We start from the raw sequence: 18,328 nt of genomic DNA on the forward strand, positions 1-18,328 counted from the left end.
CCTGTCTCGGCCTCCCAAAGCGCTGGGATTACAGGCTTGAGCCACCGTGTCCAGCCTCTTTCCTTTACTTTTTTTTTTTTCTTTTTTTTTTTGAGACAGAGTTTTGCTCTTGTCACTCAGGTTGCAATTAGCACAATCTTGGCTCACTGCAACCTCTCTCTCCGGGTTTCAAGTGATTCTCCTGCCTCAGTCTCCTGAGTAGCTGGGATTACAGGCGCCCACCACCATGCCCAGCTAATTTTTGTACATTTAGTAGAGATGGGGTTTCACCATGTTGGCCAATCCAGTCTTGAACTTCTTTTTTTTTTTTTTTTTGAGACGGAGTCTTGCTTTGTCGCCTGGGCTAGAGTGCAGTGGCCGGATCTCAGCTCACTGCAAGCTCCGCCTCCCAGGTTCACGCCATTCTCCTGCCTCAGCCTCCAGAGTAGCTGGGACCACAGGCGCCCGCCGCCTCGCCCGGCTAATTTTTTGTATTTTTAGTAGAGATGGGGTTTCAACGTGTTAGCCAGGATGGTCTCGATCTCCTGACCTCGTGATCCGCCCGTCTCGGCCTCCCAAAGTGCTGGGATTACAGGCTTGAGCCACCGCGCCCGGCCTCAGTCTTGAACTTCTGACCTCAGGTGATCCATCTGTTTCGGCCTCCCAAAGTGCTGGGATTACAGGTGTGAGCCACCATGCCTGGCCTGACCTGTTTCTTTTTGTTTTCTGAATCAAGGTGGTTTTCTCATTGGGCCCCAGATCCAGCCAGCTTAGATTAAAAGGACTGTCTTAAATTAAAAGGACTGTCTTTAAATTGCTGAAACCATGAGTTAATATTACTTCTTACCAGACTTTACCTCTCTGTAACATACACATTTAAGAAATCTGTACCTGTACCCCCAAAATATATACAAATTTAAATAAAAAGTAGACCAGCACATGTCAAATAAAATAAATAAATAAAAGATATGCTGTGTAAAAAAAAAAAAAAATAGTACTTCTTAGATTTTGCTAATACAAATTCTTTGAACTCCTGCCTAACCTTTGGGCATAAAACCTCCTGCCACCTTCTCCTTAACTGTTGTCATCTCTCCACCTGTCTGTCAATTTGTTATTCATGTAGATTTAAGATCTTCTTTAGGCTTGTCTTCCTAAACTATCTATTAAGCTATTATTAAGCTATCTCATAATTTTGTTCTTTAAACCTTTCAAAATTGGCCGGGCGCAGTGGCTCAAGCCTGTAATCCCAGCACTTTCGGAGGCCGAGACGGGTGGATCACGAGGTCAGGAGATCGAGACCATCCTGGCTAACACGGTGAAACCCCGTCTCTACTAAAAATATGAAAAACTAGCCGGGCGAGGTGGTGGGCGCCTGTAGTCCCAGCTACTCGGGAGGCTGAGGCAGGAGAATGGCGGGAACCTGGGAGGCGGAGCTTGCAGTGAGCTGAGATCGCGCCACTGCACTCCAGTCCGGGCGACAGAGCGAGACTCCGTCTCAAATAAATAAATAAATAAATAAATAAATAAATAAATAAATAAACCTTTCAAAATTGACAATCCCATTTCTTGGTCTACTTTGCACCCTGACATTTACTAATATCTTCAATTCTCTAAGTATACCTCTTGCCAATCCACTTGCCCATTTATTTTGCCTCTACCCTTAGGCTGATAGAAATTGCTCGGGGAGAAGTGGTGATTTTTATTTTATTTTATATTTTTGAGACAGGGTCTCACTCTGTCACCCAGAGTGGAGTGCAGTGGCATGATTATGGCTCATGGCAGCCTAGACACCCCCAGGCTCAGGTGATCCTCCTACCTCAGCCTCCCAAGTAGCTGGGACTAACAGGCACTCACCATCATTCTCGGCTAATTTTTTTTGTAGTTTTTGTAGAGATGGGGTTTCGCCACATTGTCCAGGCTGATCTTGAACTCTTGGGCTCAAGTGATCAGCTCACCTCAGCCTCTCAAAAGTGCTAGGATTACAGGCGTGAGCCACCACACCTGGCCAAAAGTATCTGTTTAATAAAGAACCATATTACAAATTAATGAGAGCAAATCTCAGCCAGTCCTTAGATGCTGCCGTTTTTTCATTTACCCTATTCCCCATAGCATCTGTTCCACACCTTTATACTCTTCTCAAGTCCCCTACCCCATTCATAATGACTCTATTGCCAACAAAGTCCTATTGTCTATTTCCCTCCAAAAACAAGATCTAAAAGGCAAGAATTTTCTCAGCTGCCTTTCCTCTACTTTCAAACTCAGTTACATCTTGTATTTTCTTATCTCCTTCCTCGTATCTCTCCACCGATGCTTTCTTTCACCCATCCTATGCTTTCAGTCCTAATCCCTCCTGACTTCTCTAGAGCCTTACTTGGTTAATTACACATTATTTTTCAAAACTTCACTCTTTCGTGTTCTGTTGCCTCCTTCTCGCCCTCTAAAGGTGGCTTAAATCCTCCTGAGTTCACCTCACCCTGCTTCTCCCTCAGTCTCACTGCTACCTTATTTTTTCTTCCTTTCATGACTAAACTTTGAGAAAAACAATCACTTGACTTTCTATCTGTACTTTCTATATGTACATCATACTTTAATTTTCTGTAGCCTGACTTCAATTTCAGTGATGCCATTGAAGTTGTTGTCTCAATGACTTGCTCATTTCAAATCTAGAGATATTTTGTCAGATTCCCACACTGACTTCTTTGTAGCACTTAAGACAATGATTGCCTTATTTGGCCTTAGCAAAATGACTTTCCAGCCTTACTACCCACCTCTGTAATCAGACTTTTTTTTTTTTTGAGATGGAGTTTCACTCTGTCACAATCTCGGCTCACTGCAACCTCTGCCTCCCGGGTTCAAATGATTCTCCTGCCTCAGCCTACCGAGTAGTTGGGATTACAGGCACGCACCACCATGCCCAGCTAATTTTTGTATTTGTTGTAGAGATGGGATTTCACTATGTTGGCCAGACTGGTCTTGAACCCGTGACCTCAGGTAATTCACCCACCTCGGCCTCCCAAAGTGCTGGGATTACAGATGTAAGCCACTGCACCCGGCCTGTAATCAGACTTTTTTGATTCCTCTTTCTCCTTCTGTCCATTAAACACTGATATTTCCCGGCATTTCATACTCCTCTCTCTTCTCAATTTCAGCCCTCTCTATAGTGTCATCCACTTTTCTGGGCTAATTCCCTTGCTTATAGATTCCTAAATCTGTATTTCCAGCCCCAATCTACTCTATTCAGCTCTTGGTCTGTACTCCGTTATCGACCAGACATATTTGCTTAGATTCTCTATGGGCACTGCATCAGTCAAGGTAGGCCAACAACAAAAACCCAAATCTTAGGGGCTTACAAAGACTTGTTTCATGGTCACATTACACCTTAATTGTGGCTCTGCTGCAGCTGTGACCCTGCTGTCCTCCCTTTGGAACCTAGGCTGACAAAGAAGCATCTATCTGGAACATTGCCAGTCATCCTGGCAGAGAGGAAAGAGATACATGACAAGCCACGTGCTGGCCCAGAAGTAACACATTTCAGGCCACATTTTTTTTTTTTTTTTTTTTTGAGACGGAGTCTCGCTCTGCCGCCCAGGCTGGAGTGCAGTGGCCGGATCTCAGCTCACTGCAAGCTCCGCCTCCCGGGTTCCCGCCATTCTCCTGCCTCAGCCTCCCGAGTAGCTGGGACTACAGGCGCCCGCCAGGTCGCCCGGCTAGTTTTTTGTATTTTTAGTAGAGACGGGGTTTCACCATGTTAGCCAGGATGGTCTCGATCTCCTGACCTCGTGATCCGCCCGTCTCGGCCTCCCAAAGTGCTGGGATTACAGGCTTGAGCCACCGCGCCCGGCCTCAGGCCACATTTTATCAGCCAAAGAAAGTCACTCCTAAGATAATTGGGTGTGGATGTATAATCCTGCCCCAGGCAGGGGCATGGGAATATTTGGCACCAATAATACAATCTACCACAGACATTTCAAGCAAAACATGTCTAAACCTTCTATTTATTGTTTTATCCCCATCCAAAACCTATTCCTCCCCAAATTTCCTTTTATTGTATTACTTGGCATCACTGTATATTAAGTCAGCCAAGCTAGAAACTTCAGAGTTGTCTCTAAACTCTTTTCCCCATTTCCAGTCCCTTCATACGCATTTAGAAAATAGTCCTCTAGGCCGGGCGCGGTGGCTTAAGCCTATAATCCCAGCACTTTGGGAGGCCGAGACGGGCGGATCACGAGGTAAGGAGATCGAGACCATCCTGGCTAACACGGTGAAACCCTGTCTCTACTAAAAAAAATACAAACTAGTCGGGCGAGGTGGCGGGCGCCTGTAGTCCCAGCTACTTGGGAGGCTGAGGCAGGAGAATGGCGTAAACCCCGGGGGCGGAGCTTGCAGTGAGCTGAGATCCGGCCACTGCACTCCAGCCTGGGCGACAGAGCGAGACTCCGTCTCAAAAAAAAAAAAAAAAGAAAAAGAAAAGAAAATAGTCCTCTGTGGGCCAGGCGTGGTGGCTCACGCCTGTAATCCCAGCACTTTGGGAGGCCAAGACGGGTGAATCACCTGAGGTCAGGAGTTTGTGCAACTGCACTCCAGCTTGGGCAACAAGAGTGAAACTCTTTCTCAAAAAAAGAAAAAAAAATTTAAAAGGCCAGGCACGGTGGTGCACGTCTGTGATCCCAGCACTTTGGGAGGCCAAGGTGGGTGGATCACCTGAGGTCAGGAGTTCGAGACCACCTGGCCAACATGGTAAAACCCCGCCTCTACTAAAAATACAAAAATTAGCCGAGCGTGGTAGCACGCACCTGTAATCCCAGCTACTCAGGAGGATGAGGCAGGAGAATCGGTTGAACCTGGGAGGTGGAGGTTGCAGTGAGCCGAGATTGTACCATTGCACTCCAGCCTGGGTGACAGAGCAAGACTCTGTCTCAAAAAAAAGAAAAGAAAAGAAGGCCGGGCGCGGTGGCTCAAGCCTGTAATCCCAGCACTTTGGGAGGCCGAGACGGGCGAATCACGAGGTCAGGAGATCGAGACCATCCTGGCTAACACGGTGAAACCCCGTCTCTACTAAAAATACAAAAACTAGCTGGGCGAGGTGGCGGGCGCCTGTAGTCCCAGCTACTCGGGAGGCTGAGGCAGGAGAATGGCGTAAACCCGGGAGGCGGAGCTTGCAGTGAGCTGAGATCTGGCCACTGCACTCCAGTCCGGGCGACAGAGCGAGACTCCGTCTCAAAAAAAAAAAAAAAAAAAAAAAAAAGAAAAGAAAAGAAAGAAAAAGAAAATAGTCCCCTGTGTTCTGCCCTGAAATCTCTCTTGTCTCAGTTCTTCCTCCTGTATGTTCCCGCCGCTCTCGGCAGAACTGTTTTATTGCAGGAGACTCCTAGCAGTCTCCCTGTCTCCATTCTTTCTTCACAAATGCATCCTCTACCCTGCTGTGAAAACATAGATCTTATTGTGCCATGCCACTGCTCAGAAATCTTCAGGTATTCCCCATTGCTTACCAAATGCTTTCCTGTGGTGTTTAGTGTTTTCCCAAGATGGCCAAAACAACATTTTCATTTTGTCTTTCACCATAACCTTATACATCTTCCATTTCCCATATCCACTGTACATAGTTATCCCTGGAGCGAGTGCATCCATTCCATCCACTGTCTTCATTATTTTTATTAAGGTATAATATAGATACAGTAAAATACACCCTAATTTTTTAGTGTCTAGTTTTAGTTGAGTGCATACGTAAGCTTTTTGTCGTTGTTTTTCATTTTTTTGAGATGGTCTTGCCCTGTCACCTAGGCTGGAGTGCAATGATGTATATAATCATGGCTCATTGCAGCCTCGGCCTCCTAGGCTCAGGCGATCCTCCCATCTCAGTCTCCTGAGTAGCTGTGACTACAGGCCAGTGCCACCACACTTGGCTAATTAAAAAAAATAATAATAATTATATATATATATATATATTAAGGGACAGGGTCTAACTTTGTTCGCCAGTTTGGTGTTGAGCTCCTGGACTCAAGTGATCCTCCTGCCTCAGCCTCCCAAAGTGTTGGCATTACAGGCATAAGCCACCATGCCTGACCCTAGTTTTGACAAATGCATACAGTTCTGTAGCCATCACCACAATAAAAATATACAGTCATCCCTCAGAATCCATGGGGAATTGGTTCCCGGACCTCCTACAGATACCAAAATCCACATATGCTCAAGTCCCTGATATAAAATGGTACAGTTAGCTTGGTGTAGTGGTGCATACCTGTAGTCCCAGCTACTTAGGAAGCTGAGACAATAGGATCACTTGAGCCCAGGAGTTTGAGAAAAGTCTCGGCAACATAGCAAGACTCCATCTCAAAAAACAAGAATGGTATAGTAATTATATATAACCTATGCACATCCTCCCATGTATTTTAAAACAGAGGTGTCCCATCTTTTGGCTTCCTTGGACCACACTGGAAGAAGAATTGTCTTGGGCCACACATAAAATACACTAATCATACCTGATGGGCAAAAAAAAAAAAAAAAAAAAAAAAAAAAATCACAAACAAATCTCATAATATTTTAAGAAAGTTTACAAATTTTTTTTTTGTTTTTTTTTTTTGAGACTGAGTCTTGCTCTGTTGCCTAGGCTGGAGTGCAATGGCTCCATCTTGCCTCACTGCAACCTCTGCCTCCCAGGTTCAAATGATTCTCCTGCCTCAGCCTCCCGAGTAACTGCGATTGCAGGCACACGCCACCATGCCCAGCTACTTTTGGGATTTTTAGTAGAGATAGTTTCTCCATGTTGGCCAGGCTGATCTTGGACTCCTGACCTCAAGTAATCCGCCCTCCTTGGCCTCCCAAAGTGCTGGGATTACAGGAATGAAAGCCACTGCTCCTGGCCCAAGTTTACGAATTTGGATTGGGCCATATTCAAAGCCGTCCTGGGTTGCATGCAGCCCATGGGCTGTGGGTTGGACAAGCTTGCTTTAAAAGATCTCTAGATTACTTATAATACCTAATACAATGTAAAGGCTTAAATAGTTGTTATACTATATTTTAAAATGTGTATAAGTCTTTACTGTTGAATTATTTAAAATATTTTTCTAGGTTTCTTTAGTACTGAATACAGTGTAAATGCTATGTTTTATTGTTTTTAATTTTTTTCACATTAAAATTAAATGTTTAAACATGTTAACAATTTTCTGTATTTGTGTCAGGTCTTTAAAATTTATATTTTTATTTATTTTTTAATTGACATAATTGTACACATTTATGGGGTACATAGTGAGTTTTTATACAAATAATGTATAGTGATCAAATCAGGGTATAATTAGCATAAACAAACCTTTTTTTTTTTTTTTTGAGACAGAGTCTCGCTGTGTCGCCCAGGCTGGAGTGCAGTGGCGCGATCTCGGCTCACTGCAACCTCCGCCTCCCGGGCTCACGCCATTCTCTGCCTCAGCCTCCCGAGTAGCTGGGACTCCAGGCGCCTGCCACCTCGCCCGGCTAGTTTTTTTTGTATTTTTTTTAGTAGAGACGGGGTTTCACTGTGTTAGCCAAGATGGTCTCGATCTCCTGACCTCATGATCCGCCCGCCTCGGCCTCCCAAAGTGCTGGGATTACAGGCGTGAGCCACCGCACCCAGCCTGTCCAAACCTTTTTAAAGAATATCCACAGTTGGTTGAATTCCTGAATGCGGAACTGTGGATACCAAGGGCTGACTGTATAATCATTCTGTCATACCAAAAAATTCTCATGTGTCCTTTTGTAGTTAACCTTTCTCCTTCACTTCCAGCCCCTGGCAACCACTGATACGTATTCTATTCCTACAGTTTTGCTTTTTCCAGCACATCATATAAATAGAATCACAGCCTTTGAGTCTGGCATTTGAGATTCATCCAAGTTGTGTATATATCAGTAATTTGCCGCTTTTTATTGTTGAGTAGTATTTCATAATATGGATGAGCCACAGTTTGCTTATCCATTTTTGAGTTCAGGGGTATTTGGAGTGTTTCCTGTTTTTTACCCAACTTCCCTTTTCAGCTCCTACTTATCTTATAAGGCATGCCTCACCTATTTCCTCCTCATCACCTTTTCCCAATGGCTCGCGTATGCCCATATCACATTGTGTTACAGTTTATTGTATACACTTTTCATGAAGTCAGGAAGGCAAGTTGATTAGTTCTCTTGATGCCCCTGGCTGTCATCCCCAACATCTGCTGCAGAGCCTAGCAGTCACATGGGTGCTCAAGCAATAACTGGTGAATTGAAAAGGCCTGGATTCTCTTTTCTCCAAGGCATCACCTCTTCAGGCTGTCATGTGTAGAACCAGAGAGTTTTTTTATTTCTTTTAATGGTAAAATAAATTTAGAAAATGCTATATACTCTATATCCCTCTTAAAGATTATACATGACTAAATAAAGGTTTTGAGAAGTCATACAGTAGAAAAATATTTTTAACTTTAATTTGACCCTATATTTCTGAGGTTTGTTCCACCATAAACTACCTAAACACATCCTGCAAAACTAATATTCCTAAAGAACACACTTGGGGGAAAAAAATGCTAGAACCTATATAACTCAATTAGATTTCTTCTGATCCAGCTAGGAACCCAAGATCACATATACATTTGATGGAAGGAGATTTTTCTATACTCATAGAGTTACATATGCATAGGTGTACGATCTTCAGCTGAAGGTAACAATAGTTAAAATGGAGCCAAATAAACTCCCATCACATTTGTGTCTGTATGCTAAATAAACGTGTTCATACTGAGCCTGCTGTACAGCAGAAGAGAGTGACCAAACAGCAAGATTTAATTCCTTCCCTTGTAATCCATTTCTGAAGTTCCCCTCTTGCCTTCCTAGAAATTTGATTTTCAAATCTTGTCTGTAGGGTTTTTGCTTGGAATTTTAAAAGGGTAAGAGAACATCACCTAATTTTACAGATGATTAGATTGAAGTGTAAAGATAATAAGCTTTGTTCAAGGTATATAGTTGCAAGGCTAGGCCCAGATCTGAAACTGGTTTTTTAGTTCCCATTTCAGTGCTTTCTTCCTGATAACCATTTGCCAGCGACTTATTATTATTATTATTATTATTATTATTATTATTATTAAAGTATTTGCTGTTGCCAGGTGTGGTAGCTCACACCTATAGTCCTAGCACTTTGGGAGGCCAAGGTGGGAGAATTGCTTGAGCCCAGGAGTTTGAGTCCAGCCTGGGCAACAAAATTAGACGCCATCTCTCAAAAAAAAAAAACAAAATTAGCCAGACATGATGGCATGTGTGCCTATAGCCCCAGCTACTCAGGAGGTTGAGGTGAAAGGATTCCTTGAGTCCAGGAATCCAAGGCTGCAGTGAGCTATGATCCTGCCAGTGCACTCCAGCCTGGGTGACAGAGTGAGACCCTGTCTCAAAAAAAAAAAAAAAAGTATTAGTTATGTTGAACCTGGTAAACCAATTTAAAGATTCCTTAATCTTACTTTTACTGAAAATTATGAATATTTTTTTACTCCAAGAAAGGAATAAAACTGTTTTTTTCTCAGGAAGTTTATCTGTCTTAAATGTTAAATGTTTTTTCCCCTCTATGAACATACCACTGTGTTATCTGTAAATATATAATAATGTTGTAGCCCAAAGCCACAGATAAAATATTTTTTGTCTGTATCCTCCTAAAGAGATCCTGGAACATATTTGTTTGTGAAAATACTATAGGTTAAAATGGTTGGGCTAAGGGAAAGTTACAGAGGATCCAATATCTTGAATGAAAGTGATTTTCAAGACTTAATTTAAGAGACATTTACCAGCTTGCTCCCAGTTAACACACAAAAGAAAAAAATGATCTGAGCCCAGTTTGGCACTTTGATGACTAATTACTTTTTTTTGTTTTTTGTAGGTAGGGAAAAGTGGCAATGTACCAGCAGGCACTACAGTGGATAGTACCATCACACATCCATCTGAGTTTGACTTTTACCTCTGTAGTCATGCAGGAATTCAGGTAATTTGGAAGCTGCTTCAGATCTTTGACTTGATAGGGAGATGTTTGCAAATTCAGCAACTAGCTTGAGTGGACTTGTTATTTAACACCTAACTTTGTTAATGCTTGTATCCTAGAATTGTCATCTTTTGGTCTAGGTATCTGCTTGTAGGTGTGCTAGGCAGAAGTATTTCTGAGTTTAAGGAGTAGGTTTCAATTATTTTCTCCTCTCGTGTCATGTCAGAAACACATTAATCAGGCCAGGCACGGTGGCTCACGCTTGTAATCCAAGCACTTTGGGTGGCCAAAATGGGCAGATCACCTGAGGTCAGGAGTTTGAGACCAGCCTGACCAATGTGGCAAAACCCTGTCTCTACTAAAAAATACAAAAATTAGCTGGGCATGGTGGCGTGCCCCTATAGTCCCAGCTACTTGGGAGGCTGAGGCAGGAGAATCGCTTGAACTCCAGAGGTGGAGGTTTCAGTGAACCAAGATCGTGCCACTGCACTCCAGCCTAGGTGACAGTGAGACTCCATCTCAAACAACAACAACAACAACAAATTAATCATAAAACTCTCTCCCCAGGGAACTAGCCGTCCCTCACATTACCAGGTCTTGTGGGATGACAACTGCTTCACTGCAGATGAACTCCAGCTCCTGACTTACCAGCTGTGTCACACCTATGTGAGGTGCACTCGCTCAGTCTCTATTCCAGCCCCTGCATATTATGCCCGGCTTGTAGCATTTAGGGCAAGGTATCATCTGGTGGATAAAGATCATGACAGGCAAGTTTCTTAGGCACAATAAAGTCTCTTTATATTTTAGTAGCATGTTAAAAAAATGAGCTACGATAGAAAACTCTTTTAAAGATTTAAACTTTCTCTCAGGGTTTAAATTGTAAGGACCATATAAAGTTGCATGTGCCTCTGAGAGCTTGTAATGTGACTTTTGGTCCAAGAAGTGCTTAGGCTTGTTTATACTTGCATTGTATCTCTAAAGGAGTTTAATCTGGAGCTGCTTGTGGTTCTCCCATGGAGCCAAATGCATTTCAGTTCTGCTCAGGTCCTAAGTAGCCTCAAAAAGTGGTCAACACAGTACCCTGGCTCCGGTCAAAGCAGTCACAGGGCTGTGAATTCCACTTCATGCAAGTGAGGAGGCCTGACCAGTTCCCTTTGCTTTTGGTACATTCTGGAAAAATACCCCAGAGTGAACCTGGATATGTATGTGAGAGTGGGGGCACAGACCATTCTCACTCTCAAGTAGGCATCTTCGGAGAATAAGAGAATCTGATATTTTGACCTATTCCTGAGCTTCTATTAAATAGTTAAACAAGCTCTCTGCATTAATTTTCTTTTCCGAATGACCATCTGTGAAGTGTAGCAGTTTCTGGGCTCTTCCCCAAGTCTGAATTCAGCTGCTAAATAGTAGACATTCCACTGCAAGTCTATTTCTGTAAGGGTTGAAAATACACTATTATGGAACACGTCCAGCTGTGGCTTTGTACCTTCCATTCTGTAATGTGCTTTCATTTATTCAGCATATTTATTAGGTATAGACTGCGTGCCCAGTACTGTACTAGGTGCTAGAAATACTAAGATGAGTAAGACGTATTTCTTGTCCACAGGGATTTTATGTTTCAGTACGGGAGACAATATAGCAAATATACAACTGACAAGTAGCCCAAGTCAGTACAGATAAAAGTGCAGTGGGACACCAGAGGAGAGGCTTTTAGAGAAGATTTCATAGCTGGATGGGTAGAATTTGGCTCTACAAAAAAGAGAAAAGAATTTTCAGGGCAGAGGGAACAATGGACACAAGGAGAGAAAGCAAGTGACATGTTTGTACAGTAGCAAATTTTCTTTGGCTGGAGGATAGTAAAGGGGAACAAGCAGGTATGAGGCTGCAAAAGTATGTTAGAACAAGACTGTTTGTTAAATGTAAAATGCTCTTCCTAGGATAGAATAGACAGGACTTAACAGTTAATTGGATATGCGTGTCAGAGGAAAGGGTGAAGTAAAAGATGGCTAAGATTTTGAGCCTAGATGATAAGGATAATAATCACTTAAAGAGAAAGTCAGAAGAGGAATGGGGATTTACAGCTTGTCAAGCCCTTTATATCACATGGTATCCTTAAGTAGTATGTTTAGAAGTTGTTGTTGTTACTCCAAAAGACTAAAGTTCAGAGGAGTTATTATGTTTCCAAGGTTATACAGTTAGTGAGGGGAAGAAAAGAAGAGACTGGTGGCAAAATAGCATTTGCTGGGAATCTCCTTCAACTAAGGTTTATTGAGACTTTGTGGTATTATGTGCTAGACACCAAGGATACAGTGGTGAGCAAGGTGGACAAAGTTGCTGCTTTCTTGGAGTTTATATCCCAGTGGGAAAATAAATAATTACCCAAGTAATAATTTAATTTCAATTGTACCATGAAAGAAAAATATAGGATTCTGTGAAAGCATGTTCCAGGTGGCTCTGACCTGGACCTTAAAGTCAAAGAAGATTTCTATGGGGAAAAATGACATTTGACTGAAGCCTAAAGAAATTAGCCAGACATAATGGGCAGTGGAAATCTTTATATGGATACTGTTAAGGATTGTGTCTTTGCAGACATTATATTATTTAATTCTTGCAGCAGCCCATTAAAGAAGTTCAGTTGAGCCAACTGATGTTTAGAGGACCATAACAGATTATTCAAGAAGCTAAAGCTTAAGCCTAAGATATTCTAGAATCTAGTACGGTTTGTGCTATTTGAAATGTGTGAAGTTTGAAGTGGTCTTCTGTTATACCTGTTTTTTGTTTTTGTTGTTGTTGTTGGTTTTTTGTTTGTTTCTTTGTTTGTTTTGCTTTGTTTTGTTTTGTTTTATTCTCTTTACAGTGCGGAAGGCAGTCATGTGTCAGGACAGAGCAACGGCCGGGATCCTCAGGCCTTGGCTAAGGCTGTGCAAATCCACCATGATACCCAGCACACGATGTATTTTGCCTGAGAGTCTCAGAAAAAGAACTCAACCAATTTGGCACCCCATGCAGCCTCAAAATGTTTCAAATGCCTACCGCCTCTAGATCGAGCCAAGTTGACTTCAGGTGGTCTTCTACCAGCAGCTTGGAATAGTTGCACTGAATCTATACTTCGCAGCACTGTCTGATGCGTCAACAAAATTGAGCCATTTTTTTAAAGTAATAGATACTCATAGATTATCTTTTCTGATGCACTGGACTGAATTTTTACCTCAATGTGCAAAGGCTGATCAGCCTGAACTTTCTAAAGGACTTTACAAGAAGGGTTTCTATGGAATATTTTGCTAGCTGTGGTGTTCACCGCATCCCTCTAGTCTTAGAAAAGAAGATTATTCCTTTTTTCTGTAGTCATTGAGTGGGGTGTATGCATAAGTGGGAGAGAAAAACCAAACAATCTACTTCAGTTCAGTGTAACTATTTAATTGTGTGGGTCCATAGACTTTTTAATGAAGATTTCTGACTTTGCCACTGTAAATGCCTTTAATGAGCATTAATTTTTGAAAGTTTGTTACAGAGTTTTATTAGGTTTATTACTTTATCTTATTGATCTCTGCAGACTTGTGCTGGTGCAAGTACACGCTGCCAGGCAATTTGCACTATATTTGGCTGCAGATTCAAACAGGCAGTTCTCTTATTTGGTCGACTTTTGTGAATGTGTGACATAAACAGATGTAATGCATGTCACGGTGACAGAGATAACACTGCCATGATAAAAGTACTCATGTTTCCCCCATTTGAAAAAAAAATTGCTTTTAGTATTTTTCCAAGTTTTCAAAAGTGCCCATTTTATGCTGCTGTGTGGTTTGTTAGATCTAAATGATTTTTCAACTTTTCTCATAGAAACTTAACTTTGGCAATAAACATTTTTTAAGGTCTCTCCTCTTCCTTCCCCAACAATGTAGTTTTCTAGATGAGACGTCGGTATGATTTTATCAGCTATTTCTTATATATCATAATCTGGCAATTTCTGAAACCAATCAGAAAAGACATATATTTCCATGCCTTTTTGAAGAATTATTTTTACCTGTTTTATATTCACAGTTGGTGACCTGTCACTTTGTTTTAAAATAAGCTAGAACCAGGATGCTTCCTTATTGGAAAGGCTTTGCCAGTCCTTAAGGTACATTGAGTGATGCTGCAACTTGCAAACATGTACCAGCATTTAAAATTTCTTTTCCTGGGAATCAAGGTAACTCACACAACTACTTGCAGTATAAATTTTTTGCTTCTCTTTCGACCTGAAATGTACTTGGTGGGTTTTCCTTCCTTTTATTAGACTAAAACTGTGTGGAAAAGGTTGATTTTTCTTAATAGATTCTGAATTCCACTCACAGGGAGATGGGATTCCTTTCTCATCCCAACAAAGGGAGTTGCTCTAAAGCGAGCATCAGTTAAAATGTAGGGGAAAATGTATTCTGTATGTAGTGTAGATAATACTTTGTGAATGGACAACAGTTACATAGTGTCTTGGTAGCTCCAGCCAGTGTTTCCCAGCCCAGAGTTTACTGACTTGTAATTCTCTATCCGGGACATCAGGAGTGAGGGATGGAAAAGGGGATAAAAGGCCTGGAGCCACACTCCATATGGCTGAGGAAGGCACTAGGGAAAGAGATAGACACAATGGGGTAAAAACAATTTTGCCTCCCCTGCCTGGAAACTGCTGGTGGGGAAATGATGGTGAAGGGTGTTTGCTAGAACTCATGAGACGTTTCAAATCTCATTAACTAGCCTTCTCAAAATCCCAGCAATATAAAGCACTGTTTTTCTTCAGTCATTTAAATAAACTTGTAAATACATTGAAGTTTACATTTCCATGTGCTGTTGATCAATGGCGCCACCTGTGTTTGCTGATGAGCCTGGTCTCTGAGAGAGAGTTTTATAATGTCGATGAGGCCTGTTGCTCATTAAGATAAGTGCAGACGTCCTTAATCCCTGCAGATAGTGGGATGAAAAGCAAGTTCTGTAACTGAAGCACAACGTAGCCAGGAGTGAAGAGATGGCAGATGTTAATTTCTTAAAATTTTCCTTTTTTTTTTTTTTTTTTTTTTGCAAATACCTCACTTGGATAATACAAATCAGGACATGTTGGTGAGGGGCTGGCTGCTGCTTTTATTCACACTTGTTCAGGGAGAGCACAGAGAATACCCTTCAGCATGGCCACTCTGGACCCAAGAGGAGGAAAAAACGGAAGCTTTTTTAGGAGAAGGAGGACTCGCAGGAATCCAAGATGTGAAGAACTCTTGGTGGCTGGCTGGCTGGCCAGCGGGCACCACACCTGCACTTGAGTGCCTCGGGCTTGCTTATTAATAATGCACAGAAGAAGCATCACTTCTCACCATCTCCTGGCATGTATGGAGCAGGGAGCAAGGCCATGTTCCAAAATCCCTGATGAGCTTGTCTTGCTCTACGCTCGACCTCGAACAATACAGCTTGTAAGACCTCAGTCAGTCCTGGCACGCTGGGGTATATCAGTGTGGTGGTGGAAGAAAAGCCGGGAGGCCTATTTTTATAGAAAATAGTACCACTAAAGGTGCAATGCTGTCATTTTGGACAAAAGGAAAGAAATTTGGAAGAACTGGGATTATTGGCAAAAACTTGCTGAGGGGTGAATCTTGATGAGCTAATCACTGCAGAACCAGAGTTGCAGCAATATGATTGCGAGCAAGTCTGAATGCATGGTTTTACTTTAACTCGGCTTGACAATTTCAATAGGTAACCCCCTCGGGACTGACTGAGTCGTTACGCATGTGTCAATCAATGGGAGGTGTGCATTCTCTAGAAGTAGTTTTAGGCTGTTTGGTTTGGTTTTTGTTTTTTAAATGCAGCCTGTTTAGGCACTGTCTTGTGGTGTGAAAGATTTAAATGTAGCAATGCTAAAGAATAATAATTTGGGGATAAGAAGTGGGGACATTGGCCGGGCGCGGTGGCTCACGCCTATAATTCCAGCACTTTGGGAGGCCGAGGTGGGTGGATCACCTGAGTTCGGGAGTTCAAGACCAGCCTGACCAACATGGTGAAACCCCATCTCTACTAAAAATACAAAAAATTAGCCGGGCCTGGTGGTGGATGCCTGTAATCCCAGCTACTTGGGAGGCTGAGGCAGGAGAATCGCTTGAACCCAGGAGGTAGACAGTGCAGTGAGCTATTACTCCAGCCTGGGCAGCAAGAGCGAAACTCCGTCTCAAAAAAAAAAAAAAAAAAAAATGGGGACATTAAGAGAGTGGTGATGACCCAAATGTTGAACCGATTATGTTTTGGTGGTGGTGGTGTTAGCTGTTGAATCCTGAATGGCTTATAAAGTGAATTAGCTGGCTTAATGCAGCCAGCGTTCTGGGCAGCAGAACATATTCATTCTTACTGTAAATTCTATTTGCTGCTTCCAAAGGTGATGATTTTCAAGCAGACATGTTCTATATGGTCTGTGTTTTAGGATCTGGTGCCCAGCCTCTATCAGAGCTTACCTACCTGGCAAAGCTGCCTACCCTTAGAGTGGGAAAATATAATCCACTGTTTAATAAGGCTCACCCTCTCCACCCTGTCCTAACGACCTTTTGTGAATGTGCTGTAATATTTTCTTGCTCAATAGCAAGGTGGTAGCTCTGCTTTCATTTTAAGAAAGTGGAGGCTGAGGGCATTGTATCAATACTGTTTCAACTCCAAGAAGTTTTCCTTGTAAAATTAAAGGAAAGATCTTGTTATTGATTAACCATTTCCTTATGCCTTGCTATTGACATATTCATGCTCTTTCTATGTCTAGTGGCTGAAAATGTTTGCATTTGTTCATTTGACTAATGGTGTGATTTTTGTTTCTATATTATTAGACCTGTAATGTTTTAAAATGTATTTTATTAAATTTGGACTGGATGTATGTCTCTAGCAATACGAGGTACTTTCTAAACTATTAAGGGAGGGGTTGTATCCTCATGTTGAGATAAGATGATGGTCGTTTAAATTTTGCAATTTTTTTTTTGGCCTGCAGGGATATTTCGTGTTTATGTGTCCAAAAAAGGAATAAATTGGCATTCTTGTGCCAAAAGTTGTTTTTCCTGTCAATTGTCTAATAAGTATACAGTACACTGTAATGGCAACATACATGGTTGCTTTTTAAAAACGATTTCCTCTGTATGAGAAATTTTACAAAGAACAGTGAAAAAACTTTGTGTTTTTAACTCTTGGGACTCCCTATTTTTAAAAATTGCTATTTGGTATACAAGTATTATGTGTCAATTAAAACTAAAATAAAACTTTTAAAAAAGAAATTGCTATTTGAGAATTTTAGAAGAGCTTTTCAGCAACACTTCACATATGAAAACTTTTACAAGATTGATCGGAGTTCTGGATATGGCTCTTAATGGGAAGATCTATTTAAGCAATGCTTGAGAAGAATCTGCAGTCTCCAGAGGGCAGTGTGGCCACACACTTTATAAGACTTAACTTCTCCAGAGCAGAAGCTGCTCCAATTCATCCAACCTGGGGCTATCCAGTCTCATCTTTAGAACAATTCTCACCAGCAAAGCCCTTTTGCTAAGTCATGGCAGGGACAATTCCTTAGGGAATTTATAGTTTGCCAGAGGAGAAAGTTCTGCATATAACTCTACTAGAAGGCAGTTGCGTTTTCCATCTGTGTACTATCTCCTCCATATTTATCAGTTATCAAACATTTATCATGAACTGGGTACATGCCATGCTCTGCCTAGGTGCTGGGAACACAGAAGAGTAAAAACTTAATTATTCAAAGAATTCATTCTAATTTGGCATGAGATGGAGGAAGAGGCAGCGAGATTAACACTGGGTGCGTACTATCTGTCAGTCACTTTATTTATTTATTTATTTATTTATTGAGCATAGAGTCTCGCTCTGCCGCCCAGGCTGGAGCGCAGTGGTGCGATCTCGGCTCACTGCAAGCTCCGCTTCCCGGGTTCACACCATTCTCCTGCCTCAGCCTCCCGAGTAGCTGAGACTACAGGCGCCCGCCACCTCGCCCGGCTAATTTTTTGTATTTTTGGTAGAGACGGGGTTTCACCATGTGAGCCAGGATGGTCTCAAATCTCCTGACCGCGTGATCCGCCCGCCTCGGCCTCCCAAAGTGCTGGAATTATAGGCGTGAGCCACCATGCCCGGCTTATTTTTTTAATTATTTTTTATTTAGTTTTTTAAGACAGGGTCTCACTCTGTCACCCAGGCTGGAGTGCAGTAGCACGATCATAGCTCCCTGCAGCCTCAAGCAATCCTGCCACCTCAGCCTGCTGAATAGCAGGAACTACAGGAAGTGCGCATCACCATGCCCTGCTAATTTTTGTATTTTTGTAGAGATGGTGTTTTGCCATGTTGCCCAGGCTGGTCTCAAACTCCTGGGCTCAAGCCATCCTCCCACCTTGGCCTCTCAAAATGCTG

General features: G+C 42.2%; 1 protein-coding gene across 1 annotated transcript in view; it reads left to right on the forward strand.

Annotated features, from left to right (window-relative positions):
* The window catches only part of AGO4 (argonaute RISC component 4), a 54,486-nt gene extending 37,293 nt beyond the window's left edge, over positions 1 to 17,193 (forward strand). The window contains 3 exon segments of the mRNA XM_030942632.1: positions 9,839 to 9,940; positions 10,505 to 10,704; positions 12,795 to 17,193. Coding sequence (XP_030798492.1) covers positions 9,839 to 9,940; positions 10,505 to 10,704; positions 12,795 to 12,903 — 411 coding nt within the window. The 3' untranslated portion in view covers positions 12,904 to 17,193.
* The last annotated feature ends 1,135 nt before the right edge of the window (positions 17,194 to 18,328 follow it).

The sequence above is a fragment of the Rhinopithecus roxellana genome, chromosome 12, assembly GCF_007565055.1.
Source record: "Rhinopithecus roxellana isolate Shanxi Qingling chromosome 12, ASM756505v1, whole genome shotgun sequence".
In the NCBI taxonomy this organism is placed as follows: domain Eukaryota; kingdom Metazoa; phylum Chordata; class Mammalia; order Primates; family Cercopithecidae; genus Rhinopithecus; species Rhinopithecus roxellana.